At 39.7% G+C, this 18568-nt stretch overlaps 1 protein-coding gene across 3 annotated transcripts in view; it reads right to left on the bottom strand.

Annotated features, from left to right (window-relative positions):
* Positions 1-4199: 4199 nt before the first annotated feature.
* Positions 4200-18568, bottom strand: part of kif23 (kinesin family member 23) — a 92158-nt gene continuing 77789 nt past the window's right edge. For all 3 annotated transcript variants that reach the window (XM_048615928.1, XM_048615929.1, XM_048615931.1), the window contains 5 exons: positions 7684-7917; positions 7292-7380; positions 6149-6227; positions 5915-5985; positions 4200-5203 (listed from right to left, as the gene is read on the bottom strand). In XM_048615928.1, the coding sequence (XP_048471885.1) occupies positions 5188-5203; positions 5915-5985; positions 6149-6227; positions 7292-7380; positions 7684-7917 (489 nt within the window). In that variant the 3' untranslated portion in view covers positions 4200-5187. The remainder of the gene's footprint in view (positions 5204-5914; positions 5986-6148; positions 6228-7291; positions 7381-7683; positions 7918-18568) is intronic.

Here is an 18568-nt window from a genome sequence, read left to right as displayed (position 1 = left end):
GGTTTTTTTTTAAAAAAAAAGACTTGAAGTGACAATGGCATGAAAAAGGGGGTTCACCAGATGAGCTGAGCTGAGCGAGGGGCAAACACAGAATCTTCGAGAGATGGAAATAGGCAGGTCTTAGTGGTGGCACAAATACAAGATCAGAAGATCAAACTCAGGGTTAAATATGACACCAAGGGTGGGTACAGACTGGGTTAATTCCAAGCTATTCTTGTAAGTCTTGGAACAAAGACTGAAACCGTAAATAAAACAAATTATATATAAAGTAACATATATAATGGGCATGGTGGAGTCATGGTTATATCAGTGGACTAGTAATCCTGAACCTCAGGCTAATGTTCTGGAGACATGCATTTGAATCCCACGATGGCAGATGATAAAACTTGCATTCAATAAAAATTCTGGAATAAAGAGCTGGTGCAATGGTGACCATGTAACCACTTTCAGTTATCGTGAAAACCCATCTGGACCTTTAGGGAAGGACATCTGCTGTCATTACCATAGTCTGACCTATGTGCAGACCCACAGCAATGTGGTTGACTCATTATATCCTCTGGACAATAAAGTTAGCCTGGCCAATGATGACTATATCCCAAGAATGAATAAAATTGAGCTTATGTTTGTGTATTTTTAAAAAGTTAGAAACAGTGTCCCTAACTCAAATATTATAGGTTTACCTTTTCCATGCCTTTAAAAAGCTTGTATATCTGTCCAAAATTTGACACTTCCATTCCAAAAAAAGAAATGAGATGCTCAAGTCAAAGGAAGTGTTTGTTCCTTGTTGACAACTCAGCGCTACCTAGCAAGAAATGTGCCATGCTGTGAAAAGCATGAGATGGAGTGAGATTCTCCCAGCGTCAGGATGGGCCTCACCAGATATTTCATCAGATTCTAGCTCAAATCCTACAATATTCCATGTCACTGAGACCCCTAGAACATTCTGCCCATTACTGCTTGTGGGATTCTGCTCTGCTTTAAATGCAAGTCCTGCTTTAGGACTGTGATTACACAACTAATTTTTTTTGCTTTGGTAAATACAAGTCAAGCCACTTGATGGAAATCAGCATCATTTTCTCAACAACATTGCCAATGCTCCTAATAAGAAATTGCCATAATTCATGCTCAATTAATCACCAGTAAAACACAGGACCAGTAATGGTCACGAGTCTGTTGAGTCCACCCACACTGACACTACAGTCGAGGTAGTACAACAATGCCTCTACATTTTCAGGAAGCAATGGAAATTCGGCATGTCCATAAAGACACTTACCAATTTTTGTAGAAACACCACAAAAGGCATTCTATCTAGATGCATTACAGCTTTGTATGGCAGCTGCTTTGCCCAGGACCATAAGAAATTAGAGAGTTGTGAACACAGCCCAGTACATCACACAAGCCAGCCAACATAATCAGAGGACCCTCTCACCTCAGTTATAATCTCTTCCATTGGGCAGAAGATACAAAAGTTTAAACACACATACCAACAGATTTGAGAGCAGCTCATTTTAATTTAATGTTGATCTCGCTCTTTGTGCGCCTTCTCTGCAGCTGGAACATTGTATCCTTTGCTCTGTTCTATTGTGCTGATACACTTTGTATGGCATGATCTGCCTGTACTGCACACAAAACAAAACTTTTCATTGTACCTAGGTATATGTGACAATAATAAATCAAATCAAAAAGTTTTGGAATCCAATAAAAACCAAGTGAAAAAAGGTATTGAAGTTTGTTGCATATATTTTGGCAGAGTTCAGTAAGAGCAGAATACGAATGTGAATGTGTGCTTCTGTTTGTCATATCAATGTGTGTTGACAATTCTTGTCAAGGCAAAAAGGTACTGAAATAAAATAAACATAATAAATGGTGATCTACCTATAAAAGTGCCAAGTGACACTGGTTGAACAAACTGCGTACTCAAAAGTCTTAAACGATCCTTCTTGTGCAAACAGCAAACCTTGTGTGATAAAATAAACAAGAGCAAAATGAAGAAGAGTGCAAGAATTGACTGGAGTGAGGTGAAAGTTCCCCAAAATAGAAAATTTAAACTTGCTTGGCTGGCAGCAAATCAAACCAAAAGAAACGAGGGCTTCTTTCACTGATGGACCATTCATGAATCTGTATGATCCTGGGAATGGGAAGGGGAAGTTAAGCAGGAAGATTTTGGACACTGTTTTAAATTCACAAATGCTTTAGTGGGAAGTGAGAAAGAGAAAAGGTCATCTTATTATTCTTCAAGATTTGAATAGATCTTGGATCCACAATTTTTTTGGGGGTATTCATTTTATTTCACGTACAATACTGTCTTTGCATGGTACAGTGTCAGAATGTAGAATTGGATCTTCAGATATGTCGGTCTTTTTAAACCTCCGCTCCAAAGAAAAGTTGGCATACAACCGTGGTCGAGATTTACTGCTACTGAAGGAATTTTTAAAAATTCAGTCACGGAACATGGACATCGCTGGCTGACCAGCTTTTTATTGCCGGTCTCTAGTTGCCCTTGAGGTGGTCACGGTGAGCTGCCTTCTTGAACCACAGCAATCCACATACTGTCAGGTTGATCCACAATACCCTTAGGGAGGGAATTCCAGAATTTTGACCTAGCAACAGCGAACAAACAGCGACATATTTCCAAATCAGGAGTGAGTGGCTTGGAGGGGAATTTGCAGGTGGTAGTGTTCCCACGTATCGGTTGCCCTTAAAAACCGAAAGAACTGCAGATGCTGTAAATCAGAAACAAAAACAAAATGCTGGAAAAGCTCAGCAGGTCCAGCAGCATCTGTGAAGAAAAAAAATCAGAGTCAACGTTTCAAGTCCTGTGACCCTTCCTCAGAACTCAGTTCTGGTGGAGGAAGTGAATGCGGTGCCAATCAAGCTGGGTGTGATCCATCACACTCCTGACTTGTGGACTTATATACGGTGGACAGGCTTGGGAAGTCAGGAATGAGATACTCACCACGGTATTCCTAACCTCTGACCTGCTCTCGTAGTCACTATTTTAATGTGGTGCATCCAGTTGAGTCTCTGATCAATGGTAACTTTCAGGATGTTGATTGTGGGGATAATGATAACAATATTGAATGTCATGTACGGTGATCAGATTGTCTCTTATTGGAACTGGTCATTGCCTGGCATTTGTGTGGCACAAATGTTGTTACTTGTCAGCCCAAATCTGGACATTGCCCAGATCTAGTTGCATTTGAACATGGACTGCTTCAGTGTTGGAGAAGTTGTGAATGGTGCTGAACATTGTTTGCCAATGATTGCATAATCCCATTTCTGACCTGATGGATGGAAAGTCATCAATAAAGCAGCTGAAGTTGCTTTGGCTTAGGACACTACCCTGAGGAACTATTGCAGAGATGTCCTGGAGCCGAGATAACCGACCTTCAACAACCACAACCATCTTTTTATGTGCCAGGTATGACTCCAACCAGCAGAGAGTTTGTCCCCTGATACCCATTGACTCCAGTTTTGCTAGGGCTACACACACACACACACACACACACACACACACACACGAGGCCTTGATGTCAAAGGCTGTCACTCTCATCTCACCTTAGCTCATATGATTTGACTGCACCTTTAGCACAGTAATAAAATTTCAGTTTGCCCTCACCATACGCGAGGGTCTTCTAGGTCATGTAGTATGCCAGACAAGTTGTGCCAATGCTACAGTTATGCTTGGCCTCTCCACCTCCTCCCAATAAAAGATGCAGACTGCAGTTCAACAAGTACTTGGTGATCCATCTTAGCCATTTTCTGACTGAGCAATAACTAGCTGCCCTTGACCAGTTCCCTTTTGCTACTTAAAGGCACCTGGAACAGCCAGTAGAATAATCTGTAGTTAGTTGAAAATAGGTAAAAGCCAAGAAGAACTCAGGAATATGTACATGGTGAACAGGATGAGTGGAGTTATTAACATCACGGGGCTTTGCAATGAGCAGAAACAAGCCCAACTCACTTCAAGTAGACAAATAGATTATATAAAACATACATTAAACATTAGGTATTGAAATACCCAATGTTACTTTAGCAGAAGGCAATTGGATAGGTTTGTATTCTTTTGGAACTGAAGCAGTAAAGGTATTGTATAAACAAATATATAAAATAAAAAGTTGGCTTCTTAAACTTGCTGCTGCAGAAATTGTGGTTTTAACCACATTTGTATTTTCATGTATTCAGACCAAGAGGAAATGTAGTGTCGCACATGCACTTTTAATATTTTCACAAAGCAAAAGAAAAACTATTAAAATAGATCTTCAAATGCTGAATTCAACAGCAGATATTTTCTATTCTTCCCATATTGGTGAAGAGAGAGACCCACACAAAACATCACGTTATAGTGTATCAACAATTTAATCAAAATTGACTATTTATAGTTTAGACACTGAATAGCTAACGTAAATAAAATATTCAGATTATTTCCAACAAAAACATGTTAAGCAAAAGTCTATTAGGTCAAACTGTTTACAATGTACAGTTAATGAAATTATTGGCTATTGAAAAGCTTATGGTATGAGAAATAGAAGATGTTGCCGTGATGCTGACATGCATATACACACAAAAAAACGGTTCATTCTAAAGTGCATTGTGTCAACTGAACAATAGCAGCAGCTCAAAACACAAGTGATGCCAGGGTTTATCCAGGGTTTGGTGATCAAATGTTGATTGCTTTTTTTAAAAAAAAAAATTACATGTGGCAAGCATTATCCTATTTTCTTTTCTTTAAAAAGACAACAACCAAAAAAGGTCACAAATAGGATGCTGCAATTTAGAAAAATAATTTCCCAAATAGTCTTATGAAAACCACAGCCAATCTGTAAACACAAAAGTTTCTTCTTTCAGTGATACTGGCCATTTGTTTGAACAAAAATCTCAAAACAAAAGGATCATGATTAACCTACATGGGAAAGGTATAAAATTTGTATCCACATGTAAAAATGAGTACAATGCTCATATTGTAAAATACATAATCTGGTGTGCAATGAAAAGGCACCTGAATATCAAATATATACAAATCAAGCCAGCTAAATTTACTACTGTCTCAGTTCAAAATGTTTACAGCATTGATATCACATTCACCCTAATCTTGCATAGTATCATCTACCCTGCAGAAATTCAACAAATGTCCGCTATTGCTCAAGATTATTCTGTTGAAGGAAGTTTGTATACAGTATCTGGCATTTATGGTTTTCTGCGCCTAGAAACAAAAGGGAGAGAAATAACTTAAAAAAGCCATGTGAGTAAAATCAAAAACAAATCAGAGTGATCATGTAATGAGGAAACTATTTGGCCCATCAAATCCATGCTAGCTCTCTGCAGAACAATTCTGTCAATCCCCTGGCTCCACTCAATCCCTGTAGATTCATTTTTCTCAACTGCCCATGCAATTTTGTTTTGAAATCAATAACAGCCTAAGCTTCCCCCAGCCTTGTAGATAGCAAATTCCAGATCATTGGCATATATTGCTCAAAAAAAAAAACAAAACCCTATCCTCATGTCTCTTGCCCAGCCCGGAGTCCCCTAGTCCCTACATCATCAGCTACTGGGAGCAGCTTCTTTACATCTTTGTTTAAAAGTGCCCCATCCATTTTCTCTCTCTCACACCATACCAGAAACCTTCGGCCCACTGTTAGCTGAATTTGCATTGCTACCCAAGTTGACTACATGCAGTAACTATGATTAGCAAGCTAAGTCAAAACCTCTGCAGATAGACCACTCTTTCCAGAGATCCAAACTCAACCTAAAATATGCTGTGGGACATTTTGCAGAGAAGAACTAGAATTCCAAGCACTGGGATAAGTTATTGACCATCTCAAACCAGAGTTGCAACACAATTCAGGACTGCTGACTGTTCTGAGACAAATAAAAGATCATGCAAAATAAACCTAAAGCAGGTTAGAAGACATACTTGGGTTGAGCATGGTGCTGATATCCAGGTCCAAAGTTGCTTCCTGCCTTCATTTCTACAGCAACAGAACACTGAAAAAACAGAGCATCACAAGCTGAAAAGGCAGTATTAATGATCTTTAATATTACAGTTGATAACAAGCCATTGGCATAAGCAGAGGAATTGAGAGATGTTTGAGGAAGCTACCCAGTGCTCGGCTTTAAGCTTCAAAACACTAAGAATACAAGTCATTACCCTTGTCTCCACATCAGTCCATTCCGATTCTGTAGTCTCTTCTTGTTGAGGGGGTGCTGATTGTGAAGATCTGCGTTTTCTAATAAGTGAAGACAAAATTAAAAAGGTGAACATTACTTACAGATTCTCCAAGATCATTGCACTGCTAGAAACATACCATGCCTTTTACAGCTTACAGCTCTCCGGGATCAAAAATGTTGGAGCTCCCAATTTCACTATGCTATATATTACCATCAGGATAGATTATAATGTGACATAACTATTCCTGTGTAGATGATTTGACTACCTAGTTGATTATGTTAATTATCTCATACACCAAGATAACCGAAGTCCTTGCATGACTGATCAAAAGACTAACAAGTAATGGGCTAATATATTTGATGCAACAAAGAAATTTGAAAAAAAAACAAAAGTCAACAGAACCGAAATGTCAGCCTTCCTGTTCCTCTGATGCTGCTTGGCCTGCTGTGTTCATCCAGCTCTACACCTTTTTATCTCAGATTCTCCAGCATCTGCAGTTCCTACTATCTCTGAACAAATATTTATTTTAAAAGAAGAGAGTGGGCTGAAATCATATGCACTGTTAAGAGCCAATAAGGATGAACTTTACTAACTGCAGGTGAAGATGGTAATTTGCGATTGTGAGCATTCATTTTCTTAAAGTTTCAATACAAAGGGTCAGATTCCCAACAGTACAAGAAACCAATTTAACCAATAACTGCAGTAAATTCATTATTTACCAAGTATCACTGTTCTGATTTCTTTGTTAAAATTAATCACCTGCTTCATTTTCAAAACACTAAATAATCAAGGAGCTTCATTGTTTAAAATTCTAAATGATAACGTTTTAAAAAAATGGTCAAAAATGTGCAAAGTACAAGAGTATAATGTTCAGTTTACAACATGCAGTTCTCACTCAAATTACAAATGGGTATACACTGTTTGGAAATTCCAAAGCGTATTGTTTTAACTTCAATGTACTGTATTAAATATATGAGAGATATATTTTAACAAGACATCACTTAACATTAAACTTTCTACCACTCTTCCCATCAGTAAATCTATGCTTGCAAATTCAAGCTAACCTTCCAAAACTGATGATCATAGTTAATTGAAATTGACACACAGTGCCACAATACATACCTTGTACTGCCGGGTGTCTCTTGTTTTAGTTTCTCAATATCTGTGAATTGGACGGCCTGCCCACCACCCCTGGTCTTGTAAACGTCTCCCTTCAAATTAAAACAAAATTCACACTAGACGCCATCATGACAATACAGTAGAACTTTAAGTACCAAGTTTTTTTTAAAGAAAAGGTTATTTGTACCATCTTTAAAATAAAACTGAATTGACAACAAATTGCCATTCTCAAAACTGAAATCATTATCACTTTTACCTAAAACATATTTGAAAATTGTTACTTGAAGTAAAAACTAGAAACATCAAACCTGATAAATAAAATGGTCTAAATCAAGAATTGTGATCTCTTAAGCTTTATTGGTTAACTTGGATTTTGCTGCAATTCTGTTCATTACCTTGATGAGCTTGGTCTCAATCTCCCCATCCGATGCAAGCTCCTGGTGTGTCAAAATGTACTTGTCACACTTAGCCAGAGCTTTTTCATTTGGCACTGCCACTGTGATGGCATTGGGAATGTGTGGCTGTAGGACAGTGTCTGTTTCCACGCTACCAACTGGCTTATGGTCTACCCATCGTTCCCCACCCGCTGAGCGTGACCGTCTGTGGCGTAGGCGAACAGGTGGTGCATTCTAAGCAGATTGAAACAGTAATCAACAGAAATTGTAATCAGAGATTCCTAATTAGAGGATCCCTTCAAAAAAAAAAAAGTACAGATTTGATTGGCAAAACTAATTCAAAAAGGAAAACACATTGGCCTTAACAGGAAGAACAAATTCAACATATATTTGAATTTTAAACCTATGCTTTGCTAGAAAATAACCTGGCAAGACCAGAAATGCAAAGCTGCATTTATAATAGATTAGTTAAAGCAGATTTTTTGCATTGTTTTCGGATTTATTTTGGAAATTGCAAATAGTACAGTAAATCATCAACCTAAATGAGTCACTGAATTTAGAATATACAAATTGATTCGGCAAACTAGCCCAAAAAGACTTAGCTAGGTTATGTTAATAGCCAACTGTAAGTTAGGAAAAGGATCCTTCATGATTATGCAAAACAAGCCACCATGCACAAAAAAATAGAACAAGGCTTTCAAGACTAGTAATGCTACCACATACAAGAGCATTTGTCAAGCTAGGCAAAAGGAACCATGCTTCAAGACCTTAAGACATTTAGTAGCTTCCCAAGCACAGACAATATCCATTATCTAATTTTATATTCCCAATTGTATTTGTGCTGAAGTACATATTTAGGAAAAACCAAAACATGCACATTTCTGCTGGTTAGAACAGAACTTATAGCCAAACAGCAATCAAAATGAAAGCAAATTAAAATTATTAGTGCATGCCAAGAATCACAGTCAACACAGAATGAAACTCCCCATCCCCTTTGTCTTATATCTGGGCTACAAGTGTGTGCTTCTGCATGAGGGAAATAAAAAGGAGGTACAGCAGGCATTGAATTCTCCTCATTTTGGATGAACCATCATATAACAAAGTGTAGATACACGCACAGGAGAGCAAGGAAATAGATTCTCTCATGAGTTAGGTGAAGTAAAGAGTCATCCAGGAAAAAAGGGTTTCACAGAGGTTTGTTTTAATTTTTTAAAAAATTTATTATGATATTACAAGACATGCATGTATTTATTCAAATCAGTTAAATTTTGTCAATGGACAGTCAGTTTTGCAAAATGGTTGGTTATCAGCATGGAAGCTTATCCACTGTTTAGGAGCAGTCTCAACACTAGTATTTGAGTAGGAAACTGCACATTACTGCATTTTATTTAGATAGTTGGCCAAAAATTGAAAAGTTACATGTTGATAATTAAACATGTCATGAATACCAAAATATCACATGCAGATAAACTAAGAATAGCTATTTTTGAAAATAGCTGTGTAATTAACCACATTGCTAATTGGAAATTTTTCATGTTGAACCTTATATGCCAAGATAGAGATGTGCAAAATATAAATATTGTAAAATTTCCTATTCTCTTAGTGAGAAATCAAAAACAGAAACAAACTATGATGAAGAGGATGATCTTATAAATAACAGACACCATAGAAAACCAATCAGGAGACAGTAGGAAGTGATGCCACTTTTACTGCTTACTTTTAAAGAAACCAATCAGGAATTTTACACCGTTTAGTCAATCCGAGATGTGCTTGAACTGTTCATTTATACTTGTTTTGACAAATTTTATACATTTTATAAAACTTGTGCAAACATACACATGTTTGGAATGATCTTAGAATTAATCAGGAGTAGTGAACCTTTAGATGGGTCACTCAACTCAGTCTACATTTATGCATTGAAAGCTCTTTAGATACACTGGTAGTGTCCCTACCGCCGAGCCAGGAGATCCAGGTTCAAGCCCTACCTGCTCATAACACATCCGAACAGGTTGATTGGAAATACCTATAAACAACAGACTGATTGGCACTTGTAGCATTATAGTAGTAGTACTACCTCTGGGCTAGAAGGCCTGGGTTCAAGTCACACCTACTCCAGACATGTGTCAGAATCTGCCTGAACAGGTTGATTAAAAATATCTTTCATTATAAATTCACCTAGACCTTAAAATGAAACGAAACCCCAAAATCTTACACTGTGCTATAAGCTCAACTATCTATCAGAATCTTTGTCCTCTACGGAACCTTTGGGGTTTCATCTTGTACGCCCACGTGATTTCCCCAACAGTGGGAGCTTACATGCTACTTTCCCATAATCAACTGTTGCATCACAAAGAACAAACTAAATACCAGAGCTTAGGCAGAATGATGCTAGCTTTGTTACTTCTTTCCTTCCCTTGGAGAACTGAATGGAACACTGGAGGGATTTACAGGTTGACTAACAACCTGGCAGTCATGATATGATCAAAATATGGCCTATCATGACCCAGAGCAAACTTGAACCCAAAGCTTGCAGAGAATACTTCCAAATTACCAGTTAAGCATCAAAAACATTGAAATATCTTTTTAAAAACTGCAATTAGTAAAAATGTTTGGTATACAAAAATTATACAGAGAAAAGAATATTTTCTACACAGGGTTCAGAAGATAGAATCTACTTAGTACTTATGTGAACAAGATTGATAGGTACACATAGATATCAGAATGTGCAGATCCTTGAGGGGATACTTGAGGGGAGGGTTTAAACTAGTGTGGTGGGGGGTGGGAACCAGAGGAGTAGGGTATTAGATGCAGAAATTGAGGGAGAGGTAGAAACCAAGGCAAACATTATTAAGCACAAGAACAGGCAGGGAAATGCTGCTGAAAAGAGCGGGGGAGGTGATCTGAAATGCATGCGTTTCAATACAAGAAGCATAACAGGCAAGGGAGCCTTAGAGACAACAAGGTGCAGGGCTGGATGAACACAGCAGGCCAAGCAGCATCATAGGAGCAGAGAGGCTGACGTTTCGGGCCTAGACCCTTCATCAGAAAAGGGGGAGGGGAAGGGGGTTTTGAAATAAATAGGGAGCGAGTGGGAGGCGGATAGAAGAGGGATAGAGGAGAGGATAGGTGGAGAGGAAACAAACAGGTCGAAGAGGCGGGGGCTTTGGTTAGTACTTGGCACTATGACAATTATTGTGATTACAGAGACTTGGCTGAAAGAGGGACAGGACTGGCAGCTGAATGTCCCAGGATTTAGATGTTTCAGGTGCGATAGAAAGGGAGGTAAAAAGAGGTAGGGGAGTTACATTACGGTAAAAGGAGTATCTTACAGCTGTACAGAGGGAAGATATGTAGAACAGTACAGGCCCTTTGGCCCATGATGTTGTGCTAAACTTTTACCCTAAACCTAAGGTCTATCTAACCTCCATCCCTACCTTATATTATCATCCATATGCCTATCTAATTGCTGCTTTTAAGCCCCTAATGAGGCCGACTCCACTACCCTCTCCGGCAATGCATTTCACACCCCTACCACTGACGTCTCTCCTATATCCACCTCCACTCACTTTAAAACTATGACCCCTCGTAATAGCTATGTCCACGCTGGCTGTCCACTCTATCTCTCCCCCTGGTCATTTTGTACACCTCTATCAAGTCACCTCTCATCCTTCATTCGAAAGAGAAAAGCCCTAGCTCTCTCAACCTTTCCTCATAAGGCCTTCCCTCCATTCCAGGCAACATCCTGGTAAATCTCCTCTGCATCTTTTCCAACGCTTCCACATCTTTCCTGTGATGAGGCGACCAAAACTGGACACAATACTCCAGATATGGCCAAATCAGGGTTTTGTATAGCTGGAGCACAACTTCACGGCTCTTGAACTCAATCCCTCTGTTAATGAAAGCTAACACACCATACGCCTTCTTAACAACTCTATCCACCTGGGTGGCAGCTTTCAGGGAACTGTGAACATGAACCCCAAGATCTCTCTGCTCCTCCACACTGCCAAGAATCTTTCCGTTAACCCTGTATTCTGCTTTCAAGTTTGATCTTCCAAAATGAATCACCTCTCACTTTTCAGGGTTAAACTCCATCTGCCACTTCTCAGCCCAGCTCTGCATCCTATCAATGTCCCTTTGTAACTTAGAACAGCCCTCCGCACTATCTACAACTCGACCCACCTTCGTATCATCCGTGAACTTGCTAATCCACCCATCCACTCCTACATCTAAATCATTTACAAAAATCACAAATAGAAGAGGACCCAGAACAGATCCTTGTGGTATACCACTTGTAACTGAGCACCATGTTGAATGTTTTCCATCCACTACCACCCTTTGTCTTCTAAGGTCAGCCAATTCGGAATCCAATCTGCCACGTTTCCCCCTATCCCATGCCTCCTTACTTTCTGCATGAGCCTACCATGGGGAACTTTATATGCCAGAGGACATGTGCAGCGAGGCAATATGGGTAGAACTCAGGAATAGGAAAGGTGAAATCACAATGCAGGGGCTATATTACAGGCCTCCCAACTGTCAGCGGGAGATACAGAATATGTAGAGATTTTGGGCAGATGTAAAAACAGCACGGATGTTGTGATTTTCACTTCCCCTGTATTGCATGGGACTCACTAAGTACTAGGGGCTTGGATGGGGGAGAATTTATAAGGACCATTCAGGATTCTTGACACAATACGTAAAACAATTCAACCAGGGAAGGGGTTATACTGGACCTAGTTTTGGGAAATGAACCCTGCCAGATGAGTGAAGTTTCAGTGAGGGAGCATTTCAGAAGTAGTGACCATTATACCGTGAGTTTTAAGATACACATGGACAGAGATAACAGCAGTCCTCAGATGAAGGTGTTAAATTGGGGTAAGGAGAACTACGATAATATTAGGCAGGAACTGGAGAATATTGATTGGAGGCGGCCGTTTGAGGGTAAATCTACATTGGATATGTGGGAATATTTCAAACCGCAGTTAAAGAGTCCAGGAGAGGCACATTCCAGCGAGACTGAAGGATAGGTATGGCAAGTTACGTGAACCTTGGATGACCAGGGATATTATGATCTTGGTCAGAAAGAAAAAGGAAGCATATGTAAGGTTTAGGAGGATGGGAACTGATGAAGCCCTTGATGTATATAAAGGAAAGTAGGAAAGAACGCAAACAAGGAATTAGAAGGGATTAAAGGGGTCATGAAAAGTCATTAGCAAACAGGATTAAGGAGAATCCCAAGGCTTTTTATACAAATACAAAAAGCAAGAGGGTGGCCAGGGAAAGGATTGGCCCACTCAAGGACAAGGGAGTCAGAAGAGGTAGGTGAAGTCCTAAACGAAAATTTTGGTTTGGTATTTACCAAAGAGAAGGAATTGGTGGGGGAGGATCTCAGGGAAGGGAGTGTCGAGTTTCTAAGCCAAGTTGCTATTAAAAAGGAAGAGGTGTTGTGTGTCTTTAAAAAGTATTAAGGTAGATAAGTCCCTGAGTCCTGATGGGATCTATCCCAGAATACTGATGGGTTGCAAGAGAACAAATTGCTGGAGCATTGACAGACATCTTTGTAGTTTCTTTGGCCACAGGTGAGGTCCCAGAGGACTGGAGGAGAATAGAAAATGTTGTTCCATTGTTTAAGAAGGGTGGCAGGGGTAATCCTGCAAATTATAGGCCTATAAATCTCATGCTGGTGGTAGGGAGAAGATTTTCAGGGACAAGATCTATATGCATTTAGAAGCAAATGGACATATTAGCAATAGACAGCTTGGTTTTATATGGGGGAGGTCATGCCTCATTAACTTGATCAAGATTTTTGAGGAGGTGATGAAGATGATTGAGGAGGGAAAAGTGGTTGATGTTGTCTACAGAGATTTCAATAAAGCCTTTGACAAGGTCCCTCAAGGCAGATTGGTACATAAGGTGAAGTCACATAGTTTCAGGAATGAGCTGGCAAGATGAATGCAGAACTGGCTTAGTCATAGAAGACAGAGGGTAGCGGTGGAAGGATGCTTTTCAGAACGGAGGGCTGTAGCTAATGGTTTTCCACCAGGATCAGTGCTGGGACCTCTGCTGTTTGTGATCTACATGAATGATTTGGAGGAAAACATAGCTTATCTAATTACTACGTCTGCGGACGATACAAAGGTTGGTGGACTTGCGGACAGCGAGGAGGATTGTCAGAGGATACAGCTGGACATAGATCAATTGGAGGCATGGGTAGAAAAATGGAAGATGGTGTTCAATCCTGACAAATGTGAGGTGATGCATTTTGGAAGGTCAAGTACAGGTGGAAATTACACAGTGAATGGCAGAACCCTGAGGAGTATAGACATGCAGAGGGATCTGGGTGTGCAGGTCCACAAATCACTAATGGTGGCAACACAGGTAGATAAGGTAGGAAAAAGGCTTACAGCATGCTTGCCTTCATTGGAAGGAGCAACAAGTATAAGAATAGACAAGTTATGCTGCAGCTTTATAGAACTTTAATTAGGCCACACTTCGAATATAGCGTACAGTTCTGGTCATCACACCACCAGAAGGATGTGGATGCTTTGGACAGAGTACAGAAAAGGTTTACCAGGATGTTGCCTGGGGGGTTTTAGCTATGAAAAAAGGTTGACTAGAATGGGTTTGTTTTCACTGGAACGCAGGAGGTTGAGGGGTGACGTAATGGAAGTTTAAAAGATTGTGAATGGCACGGATAGAGTGGAAACTATGAGGCTTTTTCCCAGGGTGGAGGGGTTAATTACTAGGGGACACAGGTTCAAAGTGCGAGGGGCGGAGTTTAAAAGAGATGTGTGAGGCAAGCTTTTCACAAAAATGGTGGCGAATGCATTGCCAGAGGTGCTGGTGGAAGCAGAAACAATAGCAGCATTCATGAAGCACCTCAATGAATACATGAGAAAGGAAGGGAACAGAGGAATATGGATCCTGTAAGTGAAGACAGTTTTAGTATGGAAGGGCAAAATGTGGCAGCGCAGGCTTGGAGGGCTGAAGGGCCTGTACCTGCGCTGCATTGTTCTTCATATGCAATCTCTATTACGTCAATCATTTTTTTTTTGCACATCAAAACTCAAAAACTGAAAAAGGCATTTTAAATCCAAGCACCACAAACAATTTAGACATATGTTAGAGATTGTTGTAGTTTTTTGAAAGTTATTTGAGCTTGGACCTTTCATCCAGTTATATAGATGAAGTGGTGAACTGAGAATTAGACAATTCTGGCAACTAAAGCAGCAAATAAAAAAATACACACAGTTACAACAGTAAGCAGCAGCACACCTTGCTCGTTGTCTGCATCAATAGCTTGGAAACATTCAGCACTTGCCTCACAATCAGTAGCTTCAAACATTTCTGACTTGTCCATACAGACTATACTGTAAGTGAGTACTAATCCGATACTGTATCTCTCTCTCTAGACATTTTGTACAAGGCTATAGCTTTGACAAATGGAGCAGTCAATTATCAGACTCTTCTCAGTCTCTAGACATTAGGAAATTTATAATGGAAAATTTGCATTGGAATAATGCAACAAGGAGTTGATTTTAAGCTAATAATTGTAAACTTGGATCTCACATATACAGCTGTCAAGTGGTAGAAACTCAAAGATATACAGGGAAATCTAAAATAACAAGGTAACAAGGTGTAGAGCTGGATGAACACAGCAGGCCAAGCAGCACCATAGGAGCAGGAAGGCTGACGTTTCGGGCCTAGACCCTTCTTCAGAAATGGGGGAGGGGAAGGGGGTTCTGAAATAAATAGGGAGAGAGAGGGAGGCGGATAGAAGATGGATAGAGGAGAAGATAGGTGGAGCGGAAACAGACAGGTCAAAGAGGTGGGGATGGAGCCAGTAAAAGTGAGTATAGGTGGGGAGGTAGGGAGGAGAGGTCAGTCCAGGGAGGATGGACAGGTCAAGGGGGCGGGATGAGGTTAGTAGGTAGGAAATGGGGGTGCGGCTTGAGGTGGGAGGAAGAACAGGTTAGGGAGGCGGGGACGAGCTGGGCTGGTTTTGGGATGCGGTAGGGGGAAGGGAGATTTGACAGGTGCACATTATTGACTCCCTTCATCATTCATTCCTTCCACATTTCTGAGATGCAACTCACCAAGCTTCTTTCAAAAGCACCTTCCAAACGCACAACATCTACCACACAGAAGGACTAGGGCAACAGATACAATGGAAACACCACCCCCTGCAAGTTCCCTTCTGAGCCATTCATCAACCTGACCTGGAAATATATCGCCACCCCTTCACTGTCACTGGGGTAAGGACCTGGAACTTCTTCCCTAATAGCATTACAGTGCAAGGAGATAGCTCAGTACCACTTTCTCAAGGGAAATTAATGACAAACAAGAAATGTTGGCTTTGTTCACGATACCTGCATCCCATGAAAGAATATTAAACCATATAATATAGAGGAGAAAAGTATTCTCTCTGTCGGTGTGAATCAGAATTGTAAAACTGCCAACATGCCAAAGATTTCAATACTCAAAGCCCCACAGGAGATTTTACTACATAGGCAGTTCAAAGTGCAATAAAATCATATTAAAAATATATGCCCAAACTTAAAAATTAATTTACACACAACAGGAATGGGATGGAAAAGGGATTTAAAGATGAAAACATCAATATAGAGCTTATTAATAAATACATAAGTAATCAGAAGTAAAAATTGATGTTACTGGGTTTTGTGACAGCAATAGCACCTTTTATGAACTCAGAATGGTGCAGAGTGCCTCACAGTCAGAGAAATATATCTGAAGTGTAGTCATTGCTGTATTGTAGGAAAGCTGGATTCAGGATACACCTAACAAGTGTTTAAAGCATCACAGTTACAGAGATAATATTATAATTACCTTAAAAGTGGACCAGCAATTTTCAACTTCTATCATTTAATACACAGGGCCTTACACTCACTAAGATGTTTTTTTTAAAGGAAAATTCACTGACTTAAGATAACTATTGTGATCACCTGACCACAAGCCAAGCCAGTTTATGAAAACATTAACAAACAAGATCCAGCCTGAACAGAAATTAATGAGCCATCAAAATGACTGAACCAGGTCACACAGATCTGTATCTCTCACTCAATTGACAGCTTTCTGGAAGTTTTACATTTGGAGCGAAAGATTCACACGTAGAGGATCTGGCTTAGGGGAAAATAAACAAAGAAGGCAGACACCGGAAGATACAAATGAACTGTATTTCAGGCAGAGAGATCCGAGAAAAGAATTATGGTATTGTAACAGCAGAACTAGAGGGTTGCCCTGCATTTCCCTATTTTCTCAGCATCTTGGAAGATAACATCCAGTGAAAAGCAATCGGAGCAATATCAATTAACCGAGAACTCAAAGAGAGCTTGCTTTGGGTAAATTAGTAACCAGTCTAGTGATTAAACTTCAGAAATACTTCATTGGCTATAAAGCACCTCAGGATGTTCTAAGGTAGTGAAAGACGTTGTACAAATGCAAGTCTTTGCCCTTATTACACAACTATGCCAAGCAATGAGATTTGACACAACAGGAACTCCAGCAAATAAAGAAGCAGAAAGGGTGATCAGCAAGGGTGGAAGTCAGGGTGGGGTCATGCTTTGAGGCTAAAACACTCAGTAAGACTTGTAGAAATGGGAATATCAACTTCAGACACCAAGAGCTCAAATCAGAGAAGGTTAGAGACACTAAGCAATTAGAATTTATGTGAAAAATACACCATTAGAATAAAATAATAGTATCACTTTCATGCAATCCCTTGATTAGCAATCAACTATATCCCTCATTATTTATTTAAGATCAGGCTATCAATGATCTATTTTCAGTATTATAGAATTATTGGTCATTTAGTTTGTTCAGTTAACAGAGTTACAGATTTATAAAATACTTGATCAATGCTTTATCCTTTTCATATCTGCTGATGAATTATTTATCAAAGACAGACTGAAATCACTGCATTTAGTCAGCAAATTAATTATTTATTGTTGCTAGTCATATGCTTATCAATTGCTGGCTCAGATAGGGAGATCTCTACCTTTACATCTCATTGTTTATTTAATAATAATTTTTTTAGAAGAAACTATTCACTTTACAATTGTCTGTCGATAAAATAGATGCTGTCTACTGAACCTGTTACTGAATGATTTATTTAGGGAGCCCCGTTCAAGGAAGCAATTACCTATGAGAGTGATCATTTATTCAGGAGATTAAGATCACAAAAGGAATTTCCTGCAGTGACACTGATTGCATGGGGATCAAAGGTAAAATCCTAGCACAGAGGAGGCCAATCAGCCCATCGTTCCTCTTCAAAGGAGCTCCAGAGGTCTGCAATTCCTTCTCCTTCAAATAGTCATCCAATTTCCTTTCGAAAGATACCTTTGATTCTGGTTCAATTGTTCTTTCAGCTGGCATGTCTCAGACTGTACCAACTCCCTACGTCAAAGAAAAACAATGTTCCCCATTCTTACATCAGTGAAATACTACTGAAATCAGAAATAGGAACAATTGTTCTTCTCAAGGGCAACTAGGGATGGGAAATAAATGGTGGCCAGCCAGCGACATCCAAATCCCATGAGTGAATTTTTTTTTAGAAAAGTGCTGGAAATGCACAGCAGGTCAGGTAGTGTCATCGGTGGAGAGAAATATAGTCAATGTTTCAGGATAATGACCTTTCTTTAGAACTGAAAACAGATGGAAGTAAAGCACATATTTTCTAAAGCACTTTTAAACCAGTGGAAGTGGGAAGAGTAGCAGGGTAAGCAAAACATATAAAATTCTGATGGGACTGAACGGGCTAGATGTGGGAAGAATGTTCCCGATATTGGGCAAGTCCAGAATTAGGGGGTCACAGCCTAAGAGTGAGGGGTAAGCCATTCAGGACAGAGATGAGGAAGAATTTCTTCACTCA

Source organism: Rhincodon typus, chromosome 33, assembly GCF_021869965.1.
Source record: "Rhincodon typus isolate 14 chromosome 33, sRhiTyp1.1, whole genome shotgun sequence".
Lineage (NCBI taxonomy): Eukaryota > Metazoa > Chordata > Chondrichthyes > Orectolobiformes > Rhincodontidae > Rhincodon > Rhincodon typus.
This window is presented reverse-complemented; position numbering and strand designations above follow the sequence as displayed.